The sequence below is a fragment of the Colossoma macropomum genome, unplaced genomic scaffold, assembly GCF_904425465.1.
Source record: "Colossoma macropomum unplaced genomic scaffold, Colossoma_macropomum, whole genome shotgun sequence".
Taxonomy (NCBI): Eukaryota; Metazoa; Chordata; class Actinopteri; order Characiformes; family Serrasalmidae; genus Colossoma; species Colossoma macropomum.
Window position 1 is genome coordinate 37,859,266 of NW_023494795.1, and position 23,315 is coordinate 37,882,580.

The following is a 23,315-nucleotide window of genomic DNA, read 5'->3' on the forward strand; positions in this document are numbered from 1 at the left end:
TCTCAAAGAATGTGTAGCTGTCAAGAAGCCCTCGCTGAGAAAATGTGCTAATCGAACAAAGAAGCTGCTGCTGTTCGCAGAACAAGGGACTGACCACCCAACATCACTGAATGTGTTTGGGATTATTTGGATGGCGAGAAACAGAAAATACAACCAACTTCTAAGACTGAACTTTGGAGGTATGGGGAAAATATCCCTGCAGATTTCAACTGAAAAACTGAAAAAGAGTCTCTTGAAAGGAATGGAAGCTGTAATAAAGGCAGAGTGGACACTAAATACTGAACAGAATTGATTTTATACTTAGTTGTAAGGTAGTTGGACCTGTATGACCTCATGTCCTTACATTGTATAAAAAACAAATGATTGTGTGTACATTTGTGATCTTATGTGTTTTTGCCTGCTGTATATATATATATATATATGTGTGTGTGTGTGTGTGTGTGTGTGTGTGCGCGCGCACATCTACTTTCCCAAACTTCACTATGATCAATCACTTTAATAACACTCTCAGCTCGGGCCTCAGTCTGCACAGATACGCTCACGCACAGCATCAAATTGATTATTGCTCTGCGTCCTCGGTGCATAAAGCAGTACTGGTAACTGTGTAATGTTGCAGATGTAGCAGTTCGAGTTTCATTTTTAAAACTGCTGCATTTTAATTTGCATTGTGGTCCTATTGAAGAGCATCCATCTGTAACCTCTGCTCCTGCTCCGGCGCCGGCAAGAAAACGCTCACCCACGCCTCCTTTACTGCAAACACATGGCCGACTGAAGCCCATCAAATAACAGTTAATCAAATAACCCGTTAAATGACAGTTAACCTCATTAGCCTCCCTTTAATTAGTCTAATATAATTAGTGTTGTGTAGCCATTTGATATAACGTAGCTTAACTGACTACATAAAGCCACTTTAGGGACTGGCCTGAACTGTTTATACACGGTTGTGGGTTTAAACCTGCTGACTAGGAATAATCATGAAAATGGGTTTGGTTAGTCCAAGTATTTAAGGGGAATACCACCAGTTTTCAAAAGTTCTGCAGTATTCAATCAGTGAGATGTAAACAGTCATTCAGAGTAGTTTGAAATGGTGTGAAATGGTTTGTTGGAGAGAAACATACAGAATCTACTGAAGGTACTTGTTGCAGGGTTACATTGCTTCCACTTAAACAACAGTAGCAACCATGCCTGAGTGGAGCTTGTAGAGTGTACCCAATTGTTCAAGCTCAAAGCCAAATCAGCCTTACCTCAGTTTGAAGGCCTCGTGTAGGGTTACACTACACGACTTTTCCCCCCGATTTAACCCTGATTCTCAGTCTGGCCCAGCCTGTTCTAATTGGCTCTAGTCTCCGGATTTTTGGGTTAGTCACAGAGAGAGTCAAGTAGTGTGTGAGGGGTGCGGACTCAGATTTTGGCCTCCCGAATGCGTTTCAGGTCAGTCGGAGTTTATGAAACATGTTTGATTTTTTTCAACCCGACTCTGAGCATAATCTAGTGTAAACTGGTCAACGACTCAATCTGAACAGACTCCTGCAACAGCCGATGACAACTGTGAGTGCGAAAGAAGAAAATACAGCAAGTGAACAAAGAGAAATGGCAAAAAGTCATTTAAAACTCTGAAAAATACCACACTGATTACATTTTTAAATCTATGAGCCTCAATTAAACATGTTTACCTGAAGCTTCTTTACTGTGTCAGTGCAGAGAAAACAGTAGCAGCGAGCCGAGCCACGTTTGTTTATTTGGGTCTCCTAGTAACGGGAGAACACGAGAGTTCATATGAGTTCCATTTCGTTCAGCAACAGCTTACGAGTTGAGTAGTGTCTGATCCCTAAACGTTTATTGTGATCTCCAATATTTCAGTCACCCAAAAAAATCTGCAAAAAATGCTTTTTATAATCCGTTAAGACTTTAAAAGTCATGTAGTGCAACCAAGGCTTTAACTGACGATGGGCAGACGTAAAATGTTTTGGTTAATTTGTAGGAATGAAGGAATAAACTTTGTCAAAAACTATGTTAACATTTCACCTCGTTACACTGAAGACAGTTTGGGCTTTAAAGTTGCAGCTGCAGACGCTTTCAGCGGAACAGTTTTCATGTCCTCCTCAAAAGCTGTCTGCATTAGAGAGCATGAGTGCTCAGCGAGGAATAGATGTTCGTTGGGGGGGAATGGGTGGATGTGGGGGGCGGGGGATGAAAAAAAATGGTGTGTGCAAAAGTTCTGGCATGTTTTGTATTTTGTTTTATTTTTTTCCAATATGTTAAACTCAGCAAAGAAGTAGAAATTGTGCTCTTAACCCTCTACTGCACACATTATGAGAGCAATTAAAAAAAATTAAATTCACTTTTCTTGCATAAAAGGGTCCTTTATTTATTTTTTCAGACCCGATTATTAAATTAAAAAACATTTAAAAAAAAAATACAAATAATGTGTGCAGGGGTCCTTTTGGAGTATGTTGTCTTGAGGCAACACTGTACGACAATGGGAAGAAATGATATAGAGTGTGGTGAAACCTGGCTTGTGACTGGCTAAATTCATTCCACTGTTGCACAATGTTGCTTCTAGGCAACAAACGTATTTCTGCAAAATCTCATACCAAAAAAGTTTACACTCAGTGTTTAAAATGAGGTTTAAAAGTGCCCACTAAGAGATTGTATGACCGTGTGCTTTTTATTGACTTACTCAAACTCTTCCCTTCATTGTTAACCCTATCGTTGTCTTTAAATGTGTGTAATGTTATTGTAAAGTGAGGAAAATTAGTTTGTTGCCCTGAGGCAAGATTGTGCAGTAGAGGGTTAAATATGCAGAAAATGCCACTTTAAGTTCACTTATTTTCACTTAGAAAATCAACAAAACCTGTCGTATGACCAGAGCTGTTCAGACTTCGGCATTTGACTGTATATGCCAGTGTTTTCAAAGATCATGTGAGAGTGAATTACATGCACAAGGTATTAAAATCAGGCATCAAACTCTGCTTTGAAGTTATTAAAGTCATGAGAAATGGTCATGGATATTTTTAATGAGGAATTATGGGAAGGTTTTGGGATTTTGTTTGTGAAAAGATGTGGTGAGCTCACTGATCCTCTCTAGTCACAGCAGAGGAGACAGCTGCTCCCAGTGGTTTCCCTCAGTCGAGCACGTTGGCCATAAACGCGCCAGGTGTGGTGTGATTGCAGTATTGACGGTGAACAAGGCGAAGCCCAGGACGAGAGAGACAGTAGGAGGAGTGAGAGAGAGTGAGTGAGAGAGAGTTTATTGTGGTGCGCTGCAGGCAGAGATGGAGGGGGTGATTTCAGGACTAATGAAACCAGTTTAGCTCTGAAATAGCTCTCTGTAGGAGGCCTGATCTCAGCCATGCATCACCCAGTGAGCCTGCAGGACACATACACCTGGAGAGATACTGTTTTAGGGGAGGCAGTTGTACTCCCAGCTCATCTGAGGTGAAGTTGATATGTGTCTTATTCAATAACAAGTTACATCAAGTAGGTTTAAATATCATAAACCAGACTCCAAGCATCTGTATAGATTCCTTTCTGATATTTCAAATATTTTAGTGTTTTTTTTTATTTTTTTTATACAGCTTCCATTCATTTCAGGAGACTTTCTCACTTTCTCAAAGAAATCTGCAGGGATATCTTTACATGATAACTTTACAGGAGAAGGAAAAAACATACTTTACTTTCAGTGTGAGTCAATGGAACCAGATGTTTTTTCTAGTGATTTTGGGCCGTTTCTTTTTGGTCCATTCATCATGAAATTTACAAGCAATGTAAAGGGCAACAATTTCAAATCATGTCAGAAACTGAAAAACGGTTTTGTTCCCACAGTGTTAATATCTTTTGTCAACTTAAAACCTGAAATTTCTTCATTTTTATTACAGCTCCATACTAATTATTTGAAACCTGTGAACTTATAGAGGACCAGAAGTTAGGCCTTCAGTTTGGGCTATAAATATCAAAACTCCTCTACAATAATGATTTCTGCTGGCTCGCCTATGGGATTCTAGTAGTATACTGGCCCTAAGCTAATGCTAGTGCACATGAACATTTTTTGACTGTTCTAGATTAAACACAGACATTTGAAGTGTGTGAATGACTTTCAGTGACTCTTTAGAGAGTCCTGGCCTAGAGCTACTGCTGCTGTTCTTCATTTCTGACTGACTGAAACCTCATTAGACAGCCCAAATTCAGTTTCATTGACATGTCTAGGACTTCCAAAAGGCTTATAGCAGGGCTGAACAATTTAAGCAAAATATCTCATTGCAATTTGTCTGACCAATATTGCACTTGCTATTTAAACGCAATTATTTTCTAGAAATTAAGCTTTAACCAAGAAGACCAGTGCATCTAACTTGAGGCTGGAATGCTGAATGTAGTGTGCTAGACCGCCAAGCTCTGCATTAAATTAAATTTCACTTAAAACTTATGACAACTGTGAACAACGTAGGATGCAGTTAAAGCTGCAACTCCTGCCATTTTAAAGTTGCACTCTGTCACATCACAAATTCAAAACAAAAACCAGTAATTCAGGTCTAGACTAGAGTGTTGTTGCTTCTTACAAAATTGGTCCCACCCACTGTAACTCAAAACAGAACTGATTGATTCCACAGTCACTTCCTAATTATGTTGGTGGTTAATCTAACATAATAATGTTAGGCCTTCTTTTCAGCTCCTGAAGTCCTAACCAGTGGCAGAGCTAGGCTGGCTGTATCTGCCTACAACAAAATCCTGATTGGACAGTTTTCTTTTGGAATTAACCCTTAAATTTAACCCTTTCCACGTTTCCACCCGAAACTTAACAATGGAAAAGAGCATTACTACGATCATTTAGTGGAAATACAAGCAGAATTAAAAATGAGCTTTTTTAGTTCTTAAAAACGATTAGGCATAAAAAACAGAGTTTTTAGCTGATTTTTTTTTAAAACAGTGATTCCAACCCCCCCATTGTAGTTTCATGTGTCCTATGAAGAACTAGACCAGAGGTTCTCAACCTGGGGACTTGGACCCCCCTGAGGGGGCATATACCTGATCAAATACAGAGAAAATGGCTCCACATGGGTGAGCTCGTTACTGAGGGAGGGTCTTGATTGGCAGCTGAATTTGAAGCATTTTTTCAGCGCCAGGCTAATTATTTGTGGTTTGTGGTGCAGTGCTAGATAAAGAATGTGGGCTCAGTAAGTGAGTGGACTTACTATTTGATTATTTATATGTAATATATTGAATGTGTATACCAGTGTGTAGGAGAGGGGGGCTGGAGGGAGGATGGGTTGTGAAAGAGGGGGTTACGAAATATTTTTAACCCCAAAAAAGGTCACACTGTGTCGAGATCAAGGTTAAGAACGCTTGAGCTAGAATATTCGGCTCAGCTTTGCGTTTTAAACAGTTCTTTTTGTCTGTGAATGTCTCCCCAGGTGGCTGTATCTTAAAGAGGCAGTCGAGTCAGGCTCTGGAGCACTGTGCCGAGCTGCTGGGCTTGGATGAAGAGGATCTGAGAGTCAGCCTCACCACCAGAGTCATGCTGACAACAGCAGGGGGCGCTAAAGGCACAGTCATCAAGTGAGACTCTCTCTCTCTCTCTCTCTCTCTCTCTCTCTCTCTCTCTCTCGCTCTCTTTCACACATGTATACGTGCACAAACACACAAGCGGAGCAGGTAGAAGCGAGTCCTCTTCTTCCATTAAGCGGCGCTGATGCTAATTGACTTAGCGTCTGGGTGCCACTGATGTGCTAATGTGAGGAATCTTCCCGTTTAACAGCCTTCAGCCACTTTAACTAGAGTCTTCACAAAGGCCGGTCAGACACAGTCACTGTAAATTGCCAAAAGCTACACTAATCAAGGTTTCGTCACCTTTTGAGATTAATAATTGCATCAAAATGTCATGGAAATCTGCTGTAAACATCACAGTGTCACTGAATGGCATTTGTCAGCTGGGATGGAAGCCTGCCTCGCAGAAACCATCCCAACGTGTTTGCTGACATTTTTGCAAATGCTATCTGCACAATGACAGGACAGAAAAGGACGGTGGAGCAGATGAAGCTTACCATGTGGAATGTGTGTCTTTTGTTCATGCTAGTTGTGAAATTCTTTCACTGGTGCTGTTATTCTAATTGCTGGTATTATGTAGTGACTATATTATTAAAGTAATGGATACGAGACATAATGTGCAGATGTCAGAGACCATGAATGGCCATAAATGATGAGTTATTTATTTTTAGGAGATATTTCTGAAGAGATTAGATGTAAGATAATCCACTTACATAAGGAAGGTTAAAGTCAGAGGAATAAGTAGAAAAACAGGAGTTTCCAAAACTTGAGTTCCAAAAATGATTAAAAGATATAAAGAAAGTAGGACCACCTGCAAGACCTGAACACATGAAAATGTGCTAATTAAACAAAGTAATGAAAAGAATGGAAGCTGTGGAAATGTAGATACACAAAATACTGAAAAATGTATGTAAAATATGTGTTTTTTCTTTTTCTTAATGCAAAATGAATAACTTGTACTTAATGGCTGTTTTGACCGGAAAATAAATAATGCAGGGTGGTCTCTGGCTGTAGTGTCTGCACAGTATTGTAATATTATGTCATCATACAGCAGTACTGTTTAGCTAGCATGTGTTAGGGAGATTGAGGCGTGTGTGTGGATGCGTGTCCCCTGCAGTGGTCAGGACAGTTATTTGGGTGGTAGAACCCTATTTAAACCTGTTATTGTTCATTTTACTATTTTACTAATTCTGTTGTCTTTTGTTCATCTTAATGGAGAAAGTTGACAGAAACACATTCATACGAATGACTGAAAGTACAGGAGACAGTGAGAGGTCAGAGGGTACAGCTCCGGTCACTCAGAGATATGAATCACAGTGTGGCTTATAGGCAAACCTCCTCCCTCATCATGACCGGACTCCTCCCCTCCCTCCCTCTGGCCGGATTCCTCCCCTTCCTCTGACAGGACTCCTTCTTTCCCTCTGACTGGACTCTTCCCCTGCCTCTGACTGGACTCCTTCTTTCCCTCTGACTGGACTCTTCCCCTGCCTCTGACTGGACTCCTCTACTTCTTCCATCTGACTGGACTCCTTTTCCTTAAATCTGACTGGACTCTTCCCCTTCCATCCCTCCCCCTGGCCAGACCCCTCCCCTCCATCACCCTGGCCAGACTCCTCCCCCTCCCTCCCACTAGCCAGACTCTTGCCCTCCCTCCCCCCTGGCCAGACTCCTCCCCTCCCTCCCTCCCTCTGACTGGGCTCCTCCCCTCCCTCTGCTTGGACTCCTCCCCTACCACTGACTGGACTCCTCACCTCCCTCTGACTAGACTCCTCACCTCCCTCTGACTGGACTCCTCACCTCCCTCTGACTGGCCCCTTCCCGCCATCTGCCTGGACACCCTCCTGTCTCTGTGACTGGACCCCTCCGCTCTCTCTGACTGGACTCCTCCCCTCCCTCTGACTGGACTCCTCCCTCTGACTGGACTCCTCCACTCCCTCTGACTGGACTCCTCCCCTCCCTCTGACTGGACTCCTCCCCTCCCTCTGACTAGACTCCTTCCCTTCCTCTGACTGGACCCCTCCGCTCTCTCTGACTGGACTCCTCCCCTCCCTCTGACTAGACTCCTCACCTCCCTCTGACTGGACCCCTCCGCTCTCTCTGACTGGACTCCTCCCCTCCCTCTGACTGGACTCCTCACCTCCCTCTGACTAGACTCCTCACCTCCCTCTGACTGGCCCCTTCCCGCCATCTGCCTGGACTCCTCTCCTCTCTCTGACTGGACTCCTCCCCTTCCTCTGGTCCACCCTCCTGTCTCTGTGACTGGACCCCTCCGCTCTCTCTGACTGGACTCCTCCCCTCCCTCTGACTGGACTCCTCCCTCTGACTGGACTCCTCCACTCCCTCTGACTGGACTCCTCCCCTCCCTCTGACTAGACTCCTTCCCTTCCTCTGACTGGACCCCTCCTGTCTCTCTGACTGGACCCCTCCGCTCTCTCTGACTGGACTCCTCCCCTCCCTCTGACTAGACTCCTCACCTCCCTCTGACTGGACCCCTCCGCTCCCTCTGACTGGACTCCTCCCCTCCCTCTGACTAGACTCCTCACCTCCCTCTGACTGGACCGCTCCCGTCTCTCTGACTGGACTCCTCCCCTCCCTCTGACTAGACTCCTCACCTCCCTCTGACTGGACCCCTTCCCTTCATCTGCCTGGACTCCTCCCTTCCTTCTGGCTGGACCCCTCCGCTCTCTCTGACTGGACTCCTCCCCTGTCTTTTGATTGGATGAGCTACAGCCTAGCTGCACATGTACAGCTAAGTCCACTTGTTGAGAGACTTCTGTCTCTCTCTCTCTCTTTTTCCCTCTCTCCCTCTCTGTTTCTTTCTCTCTCTCCATCTCTGTCTTCTTCCCCTCATCCTTCTTTCTCTCTCTCTCTGTCTCTCTCACTTTGTCTCTGTTTTTTCTGTTCTCTCCTTCTCTTTCTCCTTGTCCTCTCTCTTCTTCTTCTTTCTCCCATACGTTTACTTATCTCTCTTTCTCACTCTCTTCTCTCTCTTCTGTCCCCTCCTTGTGTTTTCCCCCTCATCTCTCTCTCTCTCCCCTTCCTCCCTTTCCCTCTTTCTGCCAGCACTTTCTGTCCCTCCATTCAGATTTAAATGGCTTTTAAATTGTATTCAACACGTTGCCAAAGGAACACTTAATACTAATAGTGATTATAATATTAAAGAACATAATTCATATATATTTATATACTCTCTCTCTCTCTCTCTCTCTCTCTCTCTCTCTCTCTCGCTTCAGTTGGAGAGTATAGCTCTTCATGCGCTTCTGTTGTTTTTAGCTTCTGGTGTTCTAGCTCCTCTCTCTCTCTCTCTCTCTCTCTCTCTCTCTCTCTCTCTCTCTCTCTCTCTCTCTCTTTTTCTCTGAACCACTTTTCTCTTCCATTATCATCCCTCCCACACTGGCCACTGCTTTTTCTCCCTCTTTCTTTTCCTTCTGCTGTCAAGGTTTTATCTCTTCGTTTATAGAGGAGAGAGTAATGAGGTGTGTGTGTGTGTGGGTGGGTGGCTGGGCCTCTGTTGCATGCGCGCGTGTGTGTGTGTGTTTGTGAGAGATACTTGGAGTGAGAGAGAGATGAATAGATGTTTAGAGTGAGAGCCTCTCTCTCATTTGTCAGACAGACAGGCGCTCTGTCATGCTCGCAGAGAGAACGCTGACTTTCCAATGGCTGCTTTGTAAACTAACTGTATTAATTCGGCAGTAGCAGGGTGGCTGAAGGGCAGCGGAGGATTGAGCCTGCCTTAAGCACTCTATTTCTGAGTGTTATGTAAGGGGAAAGCCTGGACTACCTTGCTTTGGGGCCTTGCTTGGAGAGAGATAATGTAGCCTCCAGGAAGACTGAGTCATTTTACCGTTGCGGTGGCAAACAGGGTATCACATGTTTACTCGTAAACTGTGCTCTGTTTTATTGGACAACATCAGTAAATGTGTATACCACTGACAATCATCAAAATCTGAGCTTTTCTAGAATACAGTCCACCCCACTTTCAGAGTCACATTGTATGTAGAAAATTACAAATACTGCATTCAGGTTGTTTTATTTTTGTTTTAAAATCACTTAATGTTTCACGAGAAACACACCTGACAACACGTGAACACGTGAATCTGTGAGCTTGAACCATGACTTCTATAAAGAATCATTTCATGCTTAAATGGGTCTTTGCATGGTGTAAACATTCTTCAGATTGATGGTGAATGTGTTATATATGGTTCTATATAGAACCTTTTTGAAAATAGCACCAAAAAGGGTTCTGCTATTGTTATGATGTCAGGCTTGTAATAATAGAAGAACCCTTTTTGGTGCAACGAAGAACTAGTTTCAATATGATTCTATATAGAACCATATACAACACATTCTCCATAAATCAGAAGAACCATTTCACCATTAGAACTCACGGTTCTGAAAAGGAGATCGCGAGTTCGATCCCTGGTGATGCTAAAGCCATCCGTGGAGACCAACAGGGCACAATTGGCCTCACTCTCTGGGTGAATAGGATGCACCCCCCCCCATTACTTAACGCGATGCTAGTCAGCTCAGGCGTCTGTTAGCTGACGTAACAGATCTGGCGGTTGGCGCTTTCCTCCGAGCGCGTTCAGCTGTCCAATGACGTTGTGTTAGCAGCAGCTTGAAAACATGCATTAGCACTTAACAGGTCTTCACAGGAGGAAGCCTGTGTTAGCCTTCACCCTCCTTGTGCTGGTGGTATCGTGTGATTGGGGGAGTCCTAACTAGTGGGTGGAATTGGAGATGACTAAATTGGGGAGAAAATTGGACAAACATAAAAATAAATGTTTCATGATAGTTTTGAGATTTTGAGCTTTTTACCTAAAATCTTATTTTTATTTATTCTTTTTATCCGTTATGGCAGAGCAGGGCAGTCTAAGGCAAACTAGTCTCAAGTCTAACTTTTTCTTTCAGATTTACCACCATTTTACCATCATCAACTCAAAATATAAAAAACTCAGAAATCTCACTGATGGTTTTGGATAGTAAATAAAATGGCTATTTGTATTGTAGATATTGAGACCCCTGGTTATTGTCAGCACCACTGTAAGGAAGTTTCTCAACTGTAACCATTATATATTATCATCATCACTTTTATTTGTATAGCACCGTTCCCATGCTCAGGGACACTTTGCAAAAGTAACAAAATACATAAACAACAACAAATAAAAACAACACACACACACAGTTCCACAGCTGGCAGGGAGACTCCCCAGACCACAATATAGAGTCACTTAGCTAGCCTGGACAGAGTCCTTAGCTGCGGAGGAAGGTCTCACTATGCCTCGGGGGGCCACACCACTACAGAGTAGCGTCGCACAGATGGCCACCCTGGGAAGCCTCGAAGGCCAGAAATATCCTTATCCGTGAGTAGGTAGTGTTTTCCTGCAGCCTCATAGCTGCAATGCAGAGTCACCCAAGCGGGCCAGTCCGGGCAGCCATGTAGCTGAATGGCAATGTGTAGCATCACTTAGGCAGCCTCATGCAGCTGAATGGCAATGGTTGAGATAGCCTCATAACTGCAATGCAGTCACCCAGGCTACCCAGGCCAGCACAGGCTACGTCATAGCTGCGATGTAGTGTCACTCGAACAGCCAGCCCAAGAAGCCTCTGAGCTACGGGTGGAAAATCACTATCAGGCGCCATCAAACCATTTTGAAGTGTTTACATCTCAACGAGTTCTGCAGACATTTTGAAAAATCTGTGAAATTCCTCTTTGAAAGAAGTTTCAAAATAAGTGAAATAATATAATATCCTTTCAGCAATCTCAAAATGAGAAATATTAGACTGAAGATGAATTCACTTGCCGTGATAGCATTATTATATTATGGAGTGTAATTTTGCACCGAAGCCATGAGGCTAATGTAGCTAACAGGTAGTCAAAGCTTATGTACACAAACTGCAGACTTGAATCATCACCTTCACCTCAAATTGGGTCAAGTTGTTAAGCAATGTGAAAAATAGCCTAATTTATGTGGCTTATGTGTGTTTTCAAGCAACTTATGTGCATAAGCTTTCATTACTTGTCAGCTAGATTAGCCTTGTAGCCAATTGCAAACTAGCCTTGTGGCTAAATTGTAGTTGAAATAGCTAAAAACAGTAGCAGCCATCTTGATGCCTGGATTTTGTCTGTTATCTTTTTTTTTATAGATAACAGTTTGGTGTACAATGTCCGAAACCACAAGTCTTTTCAAGATATCTGAAGCAAGTCTGTGATGATCTATGCAGTTAGCATGATGCTAACATGGATATAAGCTTCAATGACTTTCTTTTTAGCTGCATTAGCCTCTTAGCTTAAGTAGGAAAGAAGCAAGACAGACACCAAACTCACAGATCTGAGCTGATCGACCACATATAAGGAGTAAGTTGTGTACATTTGTTTTTTAGCTGAACTTTAACTCTTTAACTGGAAGTTTCTCAGCCTGGCAGTTGAAAGTTTTACTTCGTGCCTCGCTGATGCTGACTTTTCCTCTCACTTTTGTTCTTTTTTGCAGTTTATCCCTCTCTCTGTCTTTATGTCCTTCTCTGAATGACATCTATAGCTCAGAGAGTGGGGTGTATTTATAGGCGAACGGCATCTGCTGACTGGAGAACGTATGGAAAGTGAGGGCCGAGGGACTTTATCTCTCTTTTGGCGGTTTTATTGGATCACGATTTGTCTTCATCTGTCTGTCATTTTGTTCTAAATGGATGATAATGATATAAGTTTTGCGCTGTGAATGTGTTGACGTATGGTGCAGCAGGGCTGCAGGTAAAGCCTGGCTTGGAGTATAGGGATACATTCTTATAGGAATTCTTATTTAGTATTTTATTCATTTATTTTATTGTTTTGCTAATTTTTGCTGATTTTTGCCCAATGTTTTTTTTTTTTCTTAGGTTAGTTACAAGAATAACAAGAATACACATCTGAGGACGACTTGTTAAACTTTTTACTGCTGGATCGCTGTAAAATTCACCCCAAACATGGGTACACCCCTCTTAAACCCACCCCCAGATTCCTCCAAACTACCATCAATAACACAAGCAAAACAAGCTAACCAGCAAAGCTGTTTTTACCTTGCAGGAAGTAATGTGCATCTTTCAGCCATGCTAACTTATGTTACATCCATGGCCTAATGTTTTCGCCAGCATTTGTATTGGTTTCGAAATTTGTTCCCACCCAAGTATGTCAACATTCCCACCTACATTTAGCCTAAAATTTCACATGGTTGTCTCCAGATGTCCTCTTGGTAGCTAGGGCTCCTTCTATGATGCTACCAAGCTGGAAGGTTGAAGACTAGAGAAACACAAAGATCCACCATATTTATTTGAACTGCTGCTAACGCAGTGTCATTGGACTGCTCAGCATGCTTGTAGGAGAATGCTAACTGCTAATTCTGTTACATCAGCCGTCTCCACCCAGTGGGGATGAGGCTGATTATGCTTGATTGGACTCCCGACCACGGATGGCTGCGGCATCGCTGGTGATCGAACTCGAGATCTCCTCACAATTAGATGGTTGCACTACTTGGAAGCCCCGTTGATGTCTCGTGTATCTATTGATGCTAATACTGATACTTTCTTATTTTTTCCCCTTCCCCTTGTTTTCCAGTGTCACCTTGCCCCTTGGTACTGAGTTACAAGTTGTAGTGGTTGAAATTTTCCTCTACGAAGTGGGACAAACCTCAAATAAAGAAGAACATCACTTCATTAACAGCTACTAGTGCTGCTCTGTAGGCGACCCTGCCAGTCTGCAGTGACAGCAGAGGGGGGTAAAGTTCAGCTCCTCACTGCTGGGCTTTAGTTACATTTAGGGCATCGTATACCTCTGAAGAGGGGATGTGACTATTATTTATTATTGAACACTCCTAATTCTTTGGTGATATGAGGCTCAAGTCAGCTATTCGCCAGCTTCTTGTTCAAATTTTATTCGGGAAATTGCTTGTATAACAAGCAATAAAAAAACTATTGCTTTTTTATACTTGTTATGAATAAGAGGACCATAATAAATTGAAACGACAATGAACTAAGATAGAACAGTTATCGTAATTTTGTAACAGAGAAAATACTCACATTTGTGGGTTTGCCTGGTCGCTTGCACAGCCATCTTGCCGTGTTTTCTTTTTTTCTCATGACACTCTGGAGTGAGTCTCTGAAAAACCTCCGTTTGGAGGGCCGTGTAGCCCTAACACTTCACCCTACCCCTCTATCTCAACAAAAATCGGGACACCCTACCCTTAGACATGAATGTGCAAAACGGAGGGATAAGGGCTAAGTAGTAGGGGTGAGGGATGCAATGGGATTGGGCCTTAGAACATTTGGAAATGGTAACTAGATCTGTCTGGATTAGTATTACATAGTGACAATATAAAGTATAACAGAGTAACATAGTGACTCTCATTGTCAATTTTACACAGCTCTGTTTAGCCTAAACGTACACAGAACGTTTACTTTTTGTGGCTGGGTGTATGGAGGTACGGTGGGTCTGGAGGCTGGTCCACCATGTTGTGGTGGTTGTGTGGGCATGCTGTACGCCTGTGGAGAGGAGCAGCAAAGCTAAATGCTGACCAGTGTGAATGAGAACTATAGCCCAAAGTAGGCGAGTGTGGGCAGGCATGAGGTGGTTGAAGCAGGTGGAAGCGGGCAAGAATGACACTAGGTTTTACAGGCAGGTGGGGTCAGGAACAACACTGGATTTTGCGGACACAGGTGGTCATGTTGCATGATTAAAGTAGGCATTAACAATCAAGCCTGTGCAGACCTCTAGACTCAAATAACACCTGGTCAACAGCAGTACTGGGGTCAGTAACTGACCAGTAATGAAAGGGGAATGGGATCCAGTCTATAATTGGCCAGTGGCCATGATTGGACACACATGCAGAAAAGTTATCATTTCCCTTCTGTGATATAAAGCACTGCCTACCGAAGTGCTGCCTTTAGAAGACGTAGGGCCGGCAAGATATTTGGAGTGAGTATGATTTTGGGATGATTAAGTGTAAAAACCAGCTGAGTGTTCAGACACAGTGAGCACTTCCATCTGATATCAGTGACTAATAAGGCATGTAATAAAGTATACTTTCTCTCTCCCTCAGGGTTCCTCTGAAAGTGGAGCAGGCGAATAACGCTCGGGATGCGCTGGCCAAGGCTGTGTACAGCCGCCTCTTTGATCACGTGGTCACCAGGGTCAACCAGTGCTTCCCTTTCGAATCCTCAGCTAATTTCATCGGCGTGCTGGACATCGCCGGCTTCGGTAAGAGAGCCGCTGCCCACATTGCGTGAGTGTGTGTGTTTGAGTGTGTGTCTGTGTCTGTGTCTGTGTGTGTCTGTGTGTCTGTGTGAGAAAATTGACAAAGTACATACGGGGTATAGAGGGTTACTTTAATAAAGTATTCAGATACAGATCACTAAGTACTACGTTTGTAACAATGCATAGTGACATTTTGATACCACAAAGCAAAACTGTGACAATGTGCATCATGAAGAATGGACATTCAGTTAATTATGGCATTGAATGAAATTGCATTGTTTGACCATGAAAATTCTCAAACAAACAGCACCAATCAACAATCCACACCACCAATCAACAATCCACACCACCAATCCACAATATATATATATTTTTTTATTCGAACTTTGATCTACCCCTCCCACCTCTGTAACTATAACAACCACCATGTGCTGACCTGCCCCTCCCCCTTTCTGTAGCCATGACAACCACCCACTCTGGCTAGAGAGGGTGAGTCTTGCAGATTATTCTGATATTTGTATCCTTTTTTGTTTCATGAAGCATGTTTGAGTCATGAAGCATAAAAACAAATATAATATTATAATAGCGAGTGAGTTTTGGGTCGTTTATCAAGCCGGATTACTTGTTGATGCGGACTACCTTGATGATCCCTCTCTGGCGTTACAGGGCAAGTTCTGCTGATAATTGTCACATGTGTATCATGTCTGAAAGATAAACCGCTCCAAAGTTATGAAAGCTAGAAAGCAGCCATGCACACAGCCTGCAAAAACTTTTTAACATCATATATTTAAAAGACATTTTTAAATAAGGCAAACAGGAAAACTACAATGTTTTATGAGGCAAAATAACATATAATTGTCTGCCATAGCTATGCATACTGTCCGAATTACCATTAGTAGTCAGCAGTATACCTGTTTTTTGGTGTATGTCAGTTTATCAGGTATACCAATTGAAAATAGGGTTAGACCGATATACCGGTTGGCCGATAACATTGGTCGATATTAACGACCCATGGTATCGTCTGAAAATATTGCCAATAATTTGAACTCATGCCCTGTTGATGATGGGCAAAACCTTACACAGATCCTGTTGTGAAACAAGTGACTGAGGATGCTCTTAACTTGACTTTAAATATCAAAACTAGAGCCAAAAAAGGAATTTGTAGAGAATCTCCTTTTTGTGTAAACACTTCTATCATTGTACCATAATTTTGCTAAATTATCTTCAGTCTTGCAAAACAGGGTCACATACAAAATCGTAACTGCATACAGTTATTAGAGACACTTAATATAGTGGGACCGTGTTCTCTGTAGAGGATGTGTTCATTTATTTTCACTTAGAAAATCAACAAAGCATATCATTTGACCAGTGTTGTGGCGTAAAGTGACACCAATCACCCACGCCGGTCTATTTGTTAAACAGATTACTTTATCAATAAGTCTTGCGTATCACTTACGTCTAGCAAGTATTCTGTCTCAAGTTTTCAAAGACTTCAGACGCTGAGTTCAGTCGGAACAAAAAGGCTGAAATTTTTATTACAAGCAAAGTGCATTCAGCCTGGGCATCAGGCTCTGGACCCGAATGCGAATACAGTGTACAGAGTTTCATGTTTTTATACACTTTCCAGAGATGAGGAGAAGATTTATCACTTTTTTGGACTCAAATTCGACCAATTAAAAAGGTCTAGTTGTCTAATCATTAAAAAGGGCGAGCTGCATTGCATCCCTTGATGCCTATCATCCACCTGTTTATACACTGGCCTCTTTGTGGCTAACGGTTTAAAGGGTTCACTTGAAGGCCTCTGCTTAGAAAAGTTCTGGAATTTTCCAACACAGAGACAAAGTCTCAGTGGCTTTGCTGTCTTATGTATACTTTCCAATATCCTACATATATATGTACCTTTTATTAATGATGTTCTCTGTAATCATCATGTTTGATTATTATGTTAGAAATTTTCATTTTGTTCCGTCACCGGGGTGTTAAAAGTTTTGCTTTGGTCATGAGGGAATGTTTGACAATGGTGTGTGTGCGGGAGAGTGTGCGTATGCGTGTGTGTGTGTGTGCGTGTGCATAAACGACTCTCCAATGTCCGAGTCTCCAAATGCATTTTAGTTTGGAAATGCCCGGCGCGCGTGTGGCTGCTTTGTAGCCTCTCTGTTCATTTTCTCTGTGGGGCTGAAAGTGAGGCGGTGAAATAGTCTCTCAGTGTGACACACTTAGCATTCATGAGCTTCTCTCTGCTCTCAATCACTCACACAGCCCCACACGCCGCTCTCTTTCTCCTACTCCTTTCATTCTCCCTCTCTCATCTCTCTTTCATCTCCCTCTCATCCCTTCTCCTCTCTCTCTCTCTCTCTCTCTCCCCTTTCTCTCTTCTCTCTTCCTCTACTTTCTCTCTTCTTGCATCTCTTTTTTCTCTTTGCTGTCCTCTCTATCACTCTATCCCTCTCATTCTCTTGTTTTTTTCTTTCCTCAGAGTATTTTGAGCACAACAGTTTTGAGCAGTTCTGCATCAACTACTGTAATGAGAAGCTGCAGCAGTTCTTCAATGAGCGCATCCTCAAAGAGGTGAGTGGACCTCGCCATTTCTCAAGCCGTCAGAAAACACTTCACTTCCTCCATCCTTTCCCCCGTTCTCTCCTTCCTGCTCTCTATCTCTCCCCCCACCCCCCTTGTGTGCTTTCCTCCTCTGTTATGAAGATTTACCTTTACTTTTTGGCACCTGGGGCCTAGTTGTGAAGCCTCTGGTGGCCATATATATATATTTTAACTGAACAGACTGGGAGAGCTCACCTCTGCTCTGATGAATAAGAGAGTGTGAACACAAAGCAGCTGATTCCAGATCAGCATGCTTGGTTTAATGAGGCCCTGGCTCTGCCTGTAAGTTATAACAACAGAATAAAACTTCACCCTTAATTGTTGCACTTTCTATTTATAATAGCAAAAGCAAGTTGTAATTGCATATTTTTCACTGAAAAAGCCAGAAAAGTTCTGGCAAAAGTGCAGAAAGTTTCAGTTGAAATCAGATTTGTATGTAGGGTTATTATCTTTTGAATTGGACTGAGGGTGAAATATAAAAAAGGGAAAACATTTTTGTGAGCCAGCAACCGGACAACCCAGGTTATGGCTCCGAATCTTGAGGACTATAGACTTGGGCAGGGCACTTAAACCCCACTGCCATGCTGTGCCACTCCTAGACTGGAAAAGGCATCAAAGTAACCAATTTCCATTCTAATCAGATCAGTAAAGTATAACTAAAAGGGAATTCCACAGACTTTTCAAGCTGGCAAAAATGTAATATCACGATACTTGAAGAATTTTTCACAACATATGTCAGAATAATTTTTCTGACATCTAATAAGTTGGAGCGGGCAAAGTAGTGCCACAGTTAAAAAATACTATTAAAATTATAAATCCAGTTATTTGTATTCATCATTTCTCATACTGTGCAGCACTAAATCAAGTTAAACAGGATTAATTATGCTCTCTGTAATGCAACATGCAGCTGCTCAGTGTTCCTTAAGTACTGACAATGTACACAGCGTACTCAGAAATACATATTTAGACATATTGTGATGTGATTTATCACAAAAAAAGATAAATATTGTCAGACTGCCCAGTCCTCTGTAAGACTTATAATAAAACAGAAGAAACTCTAGACGTCTATGTTAATATACTGCTTATATCTATATTCAGCTGCCAGTTTCCTCCTGGTGAGGTAAAGTATCGGAAAAGCTGTATTTCTTTTTACAGGGATTGATATAACCAAAACATGATGAGTCACAGTCCTCAGATATACAGCATCATTAGCTTTAGTCATTGCCGGCGCTCATGGAAGTTTTCTGGGCACCGTCTCGGACACCTGTCTCACGCCCATGCAGATGGCTGTTGGCCATAAGTTTTTTAAATGCGTTAATATACACCGACCATTCGCTTTATTACTGTACTTCCACTCACTGTCCACTTTATGAGCTCCACTCAGCTTATAGGTCCACTGTCTAGGTGTACAGCAGACTGTAGCCGATCTGATATTGCACCATTTGTCAGCTGGCCTCTACCCTATTCACCACTGCTCAATTTCTGGCCACAGGACCACTGCTGACCAGATGTTATTTGGGTGGTGGACCATTCTCAGCACAGCAGTGACGTTGATGTGGTGCTGGTACACAGTAGTGTTTCTGTTTTTTTTGTACACATCAGTGTCTCTGCTAGGCACCACTCAGAGTGGCTCTGTGGTCAGAAACTGACCATTGATGAAGGAGTAGAGGATGACCGATACAAACTGTGCATCAACAGGTGTGGTCTCTGCACTGCAAAAAAATCACACTGGACACACACCAGAAACAGGTCAGCAGAGCTCTGACGTTTATTACAAACTCAAAAATAGACAGTTTAGCAAGAGTATGCTGTAGCCTGACAATGGGTGGAAAAACAAAACTACACCTCTTTTGAGGTGGTAAGAAGAAAAGAAAACAGCTCTGGGTTCAGGCTTTTTGGTGTGTAGATGGACCCGTGGCAATGCTGTGGGGAAGAGCTCAGAGTGTGGACAGTGATTAGAGCGGGCTGGGATCTTCTTATGGGTCCGAGTTTGTCATTAAACCTCGTTAAAGGGAGAGAAAAGGAGAGTTCAGTAGGTGTCTTTTCTGTGGGAGAGCGTCTCCGCGACTGCTGCCCGTGCTGCCCTTTTTGTCTCTCTCCCTTTGGCACTGCAGCTGCTCTCTGCCTAATCTGAAATGAGCTGGAGTTATTCTTGTTTTAAACTTCATTTAGTACAAAAGTTTTGAAATGTTAAAGCTTAAACAAGCTTCAAGCTCGATGCCAGAAAAATGTTGCTTTTAAATAAACAAAAGTGTCTTTAAGTTGGTCTTAAATCAACACTATATTCCTTAAAGTCAGACACCTTCCTAAAACTCCTTCTGAAAGTTAGGCACAAAATGTAAAAAATACACACACATTATAATAAACAGCTTTACTAACTACAAAGAAGTGACTACAGTGGATTAAATAAAGGACGTAAACAATTAATCTGGCTGCTCATGTGATGACGCTGCAAAAACTGGAAAAGCCAGAAAATCTTAGAAATGAGTCATAGTTGTTGTTGTTGATTAACAGACTGGACTAAACTAGATTAATATGTATGACATTAATCAGCTAGCTTGAAGAATTTTGGAGCTGAAGGAAGAAATTTCAGTTCAAATATAATGTTTTTAAGGTTATAAAGCCAGGTTTGTGTCCAGTTACATTCTTAGAAAAATTACCTTGAAATTCCTTCTTTCATGGTCAAGAACTTAAAACGTTTCAGTTCTCACAAAAACATTTCTCATTTTGTTTTAATAAGTCTGTATAATTAACAAATTTGTCTAAAAACAATAGTTGTAGACAAAGTTTCTAAAAGCTAGCTGACTAATCTCATGTTCAAATTTAGTCTAGTCTGTTCATCTTTAATTCCCTTCAGTTTAGTCAAGATAGCTAATATTTCTCATGTTGAGATTGTTAGCTTATTATATGATTATTATAACTTTATAACTGAAGATTATTATAACTTGTTTATTTCTAGTTTTTACTTGTTTGAAGTTATTTTATTAGGTCAAATTAGGTCTTCCAATAAAATGGCCAGTGAATGTAGATGTTTTTTTTTCAATTTGATGTGGTCATCTTTTAACTTTATGGTGTAGGGCCGCTTGATTATGGCAAAAATCAAAATCAGGATTATTTTGTTCAATATTGAGATCACTTTGGAAACATCATGCATTTATTAAACTTTTTTTAAAAAAAACTTGTCCTTTTATCAGTGTGAATAACTGAAAACTAAAAAAAGGTAAAGAAAAGAAATAAATTAAATAAATTATACTTAATATGTACATAAATGTACATTTAAATAAAGAACCAATTCAATATATCTATATATATATAAATAAGATCAAAATAAATGAGATGTTGTAGTGCACTTCCACAACCTGCTGAAAACTACTAAGCATATATAAAAAGTCATTATCATCATCAATATCGTTAACCGCTTAGTTCAGATAGGGTCGCGGTAGCAGTTGGGAGAGCAGAGAATCCCAGGTGACCCTGTCCCCCGCAACTTCCTCCAGCTCATTCCCGGGGACCCCAAGCCGCTCCCAGGCCAACTTGGAGATATAATCCCTCCAGCGGGTCCTAGGACGACCCCGGGGTCTTATTCCGGTAGGCCGTGCCTGGTACACCCCCACCGGGAGGCGTCCCGGGGGCATCCGGATCAGATGCCCGAACCACCTCAGCTGGCTCCTCTCAATGCGGAGGAGTAGCAGCTCTACTCCGAGCTCCTCCCGGATGGCCGAGCTCCTTACCCTATCAAATAGAGTGTAGCCCGCCACCCTGCGAAGAAAGCTCATTTCTGCCGCTTGTATTCGCGATCTCATTCTTTCGGTCATTACCCACAGCTCATGACCATAGGTGAGGGTCGGGATGTAGACCGATCGGTAAACAGAGAGCTGAACAGTCCGGTACAGCGACCGCATTACTGCTGCCGCTTGTCCCAGCCTGCGGTCGATCTCACGATCCTTCTTCCCATCACTCGTGAACAAGACCCCGAGATACTTAAACTCCTCCACCTGGGGCAAGTCCTTTCCCCCTACCTGGAGTGGGCATACCATCCTTTTCCGGGCTAAGACCATGGACTCAGACTTGGAGGTGCTGATCCGCATACCAACCGCTTCACACTCGGCTGCAAACCGCTCCAGTGTGCGCTGGAGGCATCCATGTGATCCAGCCAAAAGAACAACATCATCTGCAAATAGCAGAGACGCCACCCTCCGGCCTCCACACATAATGCCCTCCTGACCCCGGCTACGCCTTGACACCCTGTCCATGAATATCCCAAACAGGAGTGGAGACAGGGCACAACCCTGGCGGAGTCCAACGCTAACACTGAAAGAGTCCGACTTAATGCCGAGTATACGAACACCGCTCTCACTCCGGGCGTACAGAGATTGAATGGCCCGGAGTAGTAACCCCGGCACCCCATACTCCCGGAGGACCTCCCACAAGATATCGCGGGGAACACGGTCGTAAGCCTTCTCTAAATCCACAAAACACATGTAGACTGGGTTGGCAAACTCCCATGCCACCTCAACAATCCATGAGAGGGTGAAAAGCTGGTCCATTGTTCCACGGCCAGGACGGAATCCGCATTGTTCCTCCTCAATCTGAGGTTCAACTATCGGCCGAAGTCTCCTTTCCAGCACCTTGGCATAGACTTTCCCAGGGAGGCTGAGCAGTGTGATACCCCGATAGTTGGCACACACCCTCTGGTCCCCTTTCTTGAAAATAGGGACCACCACCCCGGTCTGCCAGTCCAAGGGTACTGTTCCCGAGGTCCATGCACTATTGCAGAGGCGTGTCAGCCACGACAGCCCCACAATATCCAGAGCCTTAAGCATCTCCGGACGAATCTCATCCACCCCCGGTGCCTTGCCACTGAAGAGCTTGCCAACTACCTCAGTGACCTCCACCAGGGAAATGGAGCTTGACACGCCAGAGGCCTCTGGCCCTGACTCCCGTGAGGGAGGCATGTCACCCGGATTAAGGAGTTCCTCAAAGTGCTCTTTCCACCGACCGACAATATCCTCATTTGAAGTCAGAGTTTCTCCACCCCTGCTGAATACAGCCTGGGCGCAGTCACCCCGACCACTCCTGAGTCGCCGGACAGTTGTCCAGAACCTCCTCGAGGCCGACCGAAAGTCTTTTTCCATGGCCTCACCAAACTCCTCCCACGCCCTGGATTTTGCTTCTGCCACCGTTGCAGCTGCCACCTTTTTTGCATGTCGGTACCTATCTGCTGAATCGGGAGTCCTTCGGGCCATCCAGTCCCTAAAGGCCTCTTTCTTCAGCTTGACGGCCTCCCTCACCACCGGTGTCCACCAGGGGGTTCTTGGGTTACCGCCATGACAGGCACCGACAAGCTTTTGGCCACAGCTGCGCCTGGCAGCTTCCACAATGGAGGTTTTGAACAGGGTCCATTCAGACTCTATGTCCCCTACCTCCTCCGGGACATGAGAAAAGCTCTCCCGGAGGTGGGAGTTAAAATCATTCCGAACAGGGGCCTCCGACAGTCGTTCCCAGCACACCCTCACTATTCGCTTGGGCCTACCAGGTCTAACCCTCAGTCTTCCCTGCCATCTGATCCAACTCACCACCAGATGGTGATCAGTTGACAGCTCAGCACCTCTCTTCACCCGAGTGTCCAGAACATATGGTCCCAAGTCAGATGAAACGACAACAAAGTCGATCATTGACCTTTGACCCAAGGAGCTCTGGTACCATGTACACTTATGAACATCCTTGTGTTCGAACTTGGTGTTCGTTATGGACAATCCATGCCTGGCACAGAAGTCCAATAACAATTCACCATTCGGGTTTAGATCGGGCAGGCCGTTCTTCCCAATCACGCCTCTCCAGGTCTCCCAGTCATTGCCAACATGAGCATTGAAGTCTCCCAGTAAGACTATGGAGTCTGTAGTTGGGACCCTTTCCAGAACCCCGCCCACTTGCTCCAAGAAGGCCGAATACT

At 43.3% G+C, this 23,315-nt stretch overlaps 1 protein-coding gene across 2 annotated transcripts in view; it reads left to right on the forward strand.

Annotated features, from left to right (window-relative positions):
- The window catches only part of myo6a (myosin VIa), a 185,317-nt gene that overhangs the window by 84,786 nt on the left and 77,216 nt on the right, over positions 1-23,315 (forward strand). For both annotated transcript variants that reach the window (XM_036582362.1, XM_036582364.1), the window contains exons 12-14: positions 5,409-5,553; positions 14,610-14,767; positions 17,241-17,332. In XM_036582362.1, the coding sequence (XP_036438255.1) occupies positions 5,409-5,553; positions 14,610-14,767; positions 17,241-17,332 (395 nt within the window). The remainder of the gene's footprint in view (positions 1-5,408; positions 5,554-14,609; positions 14,768-17,240; positions 17,333-23,315) is intronic.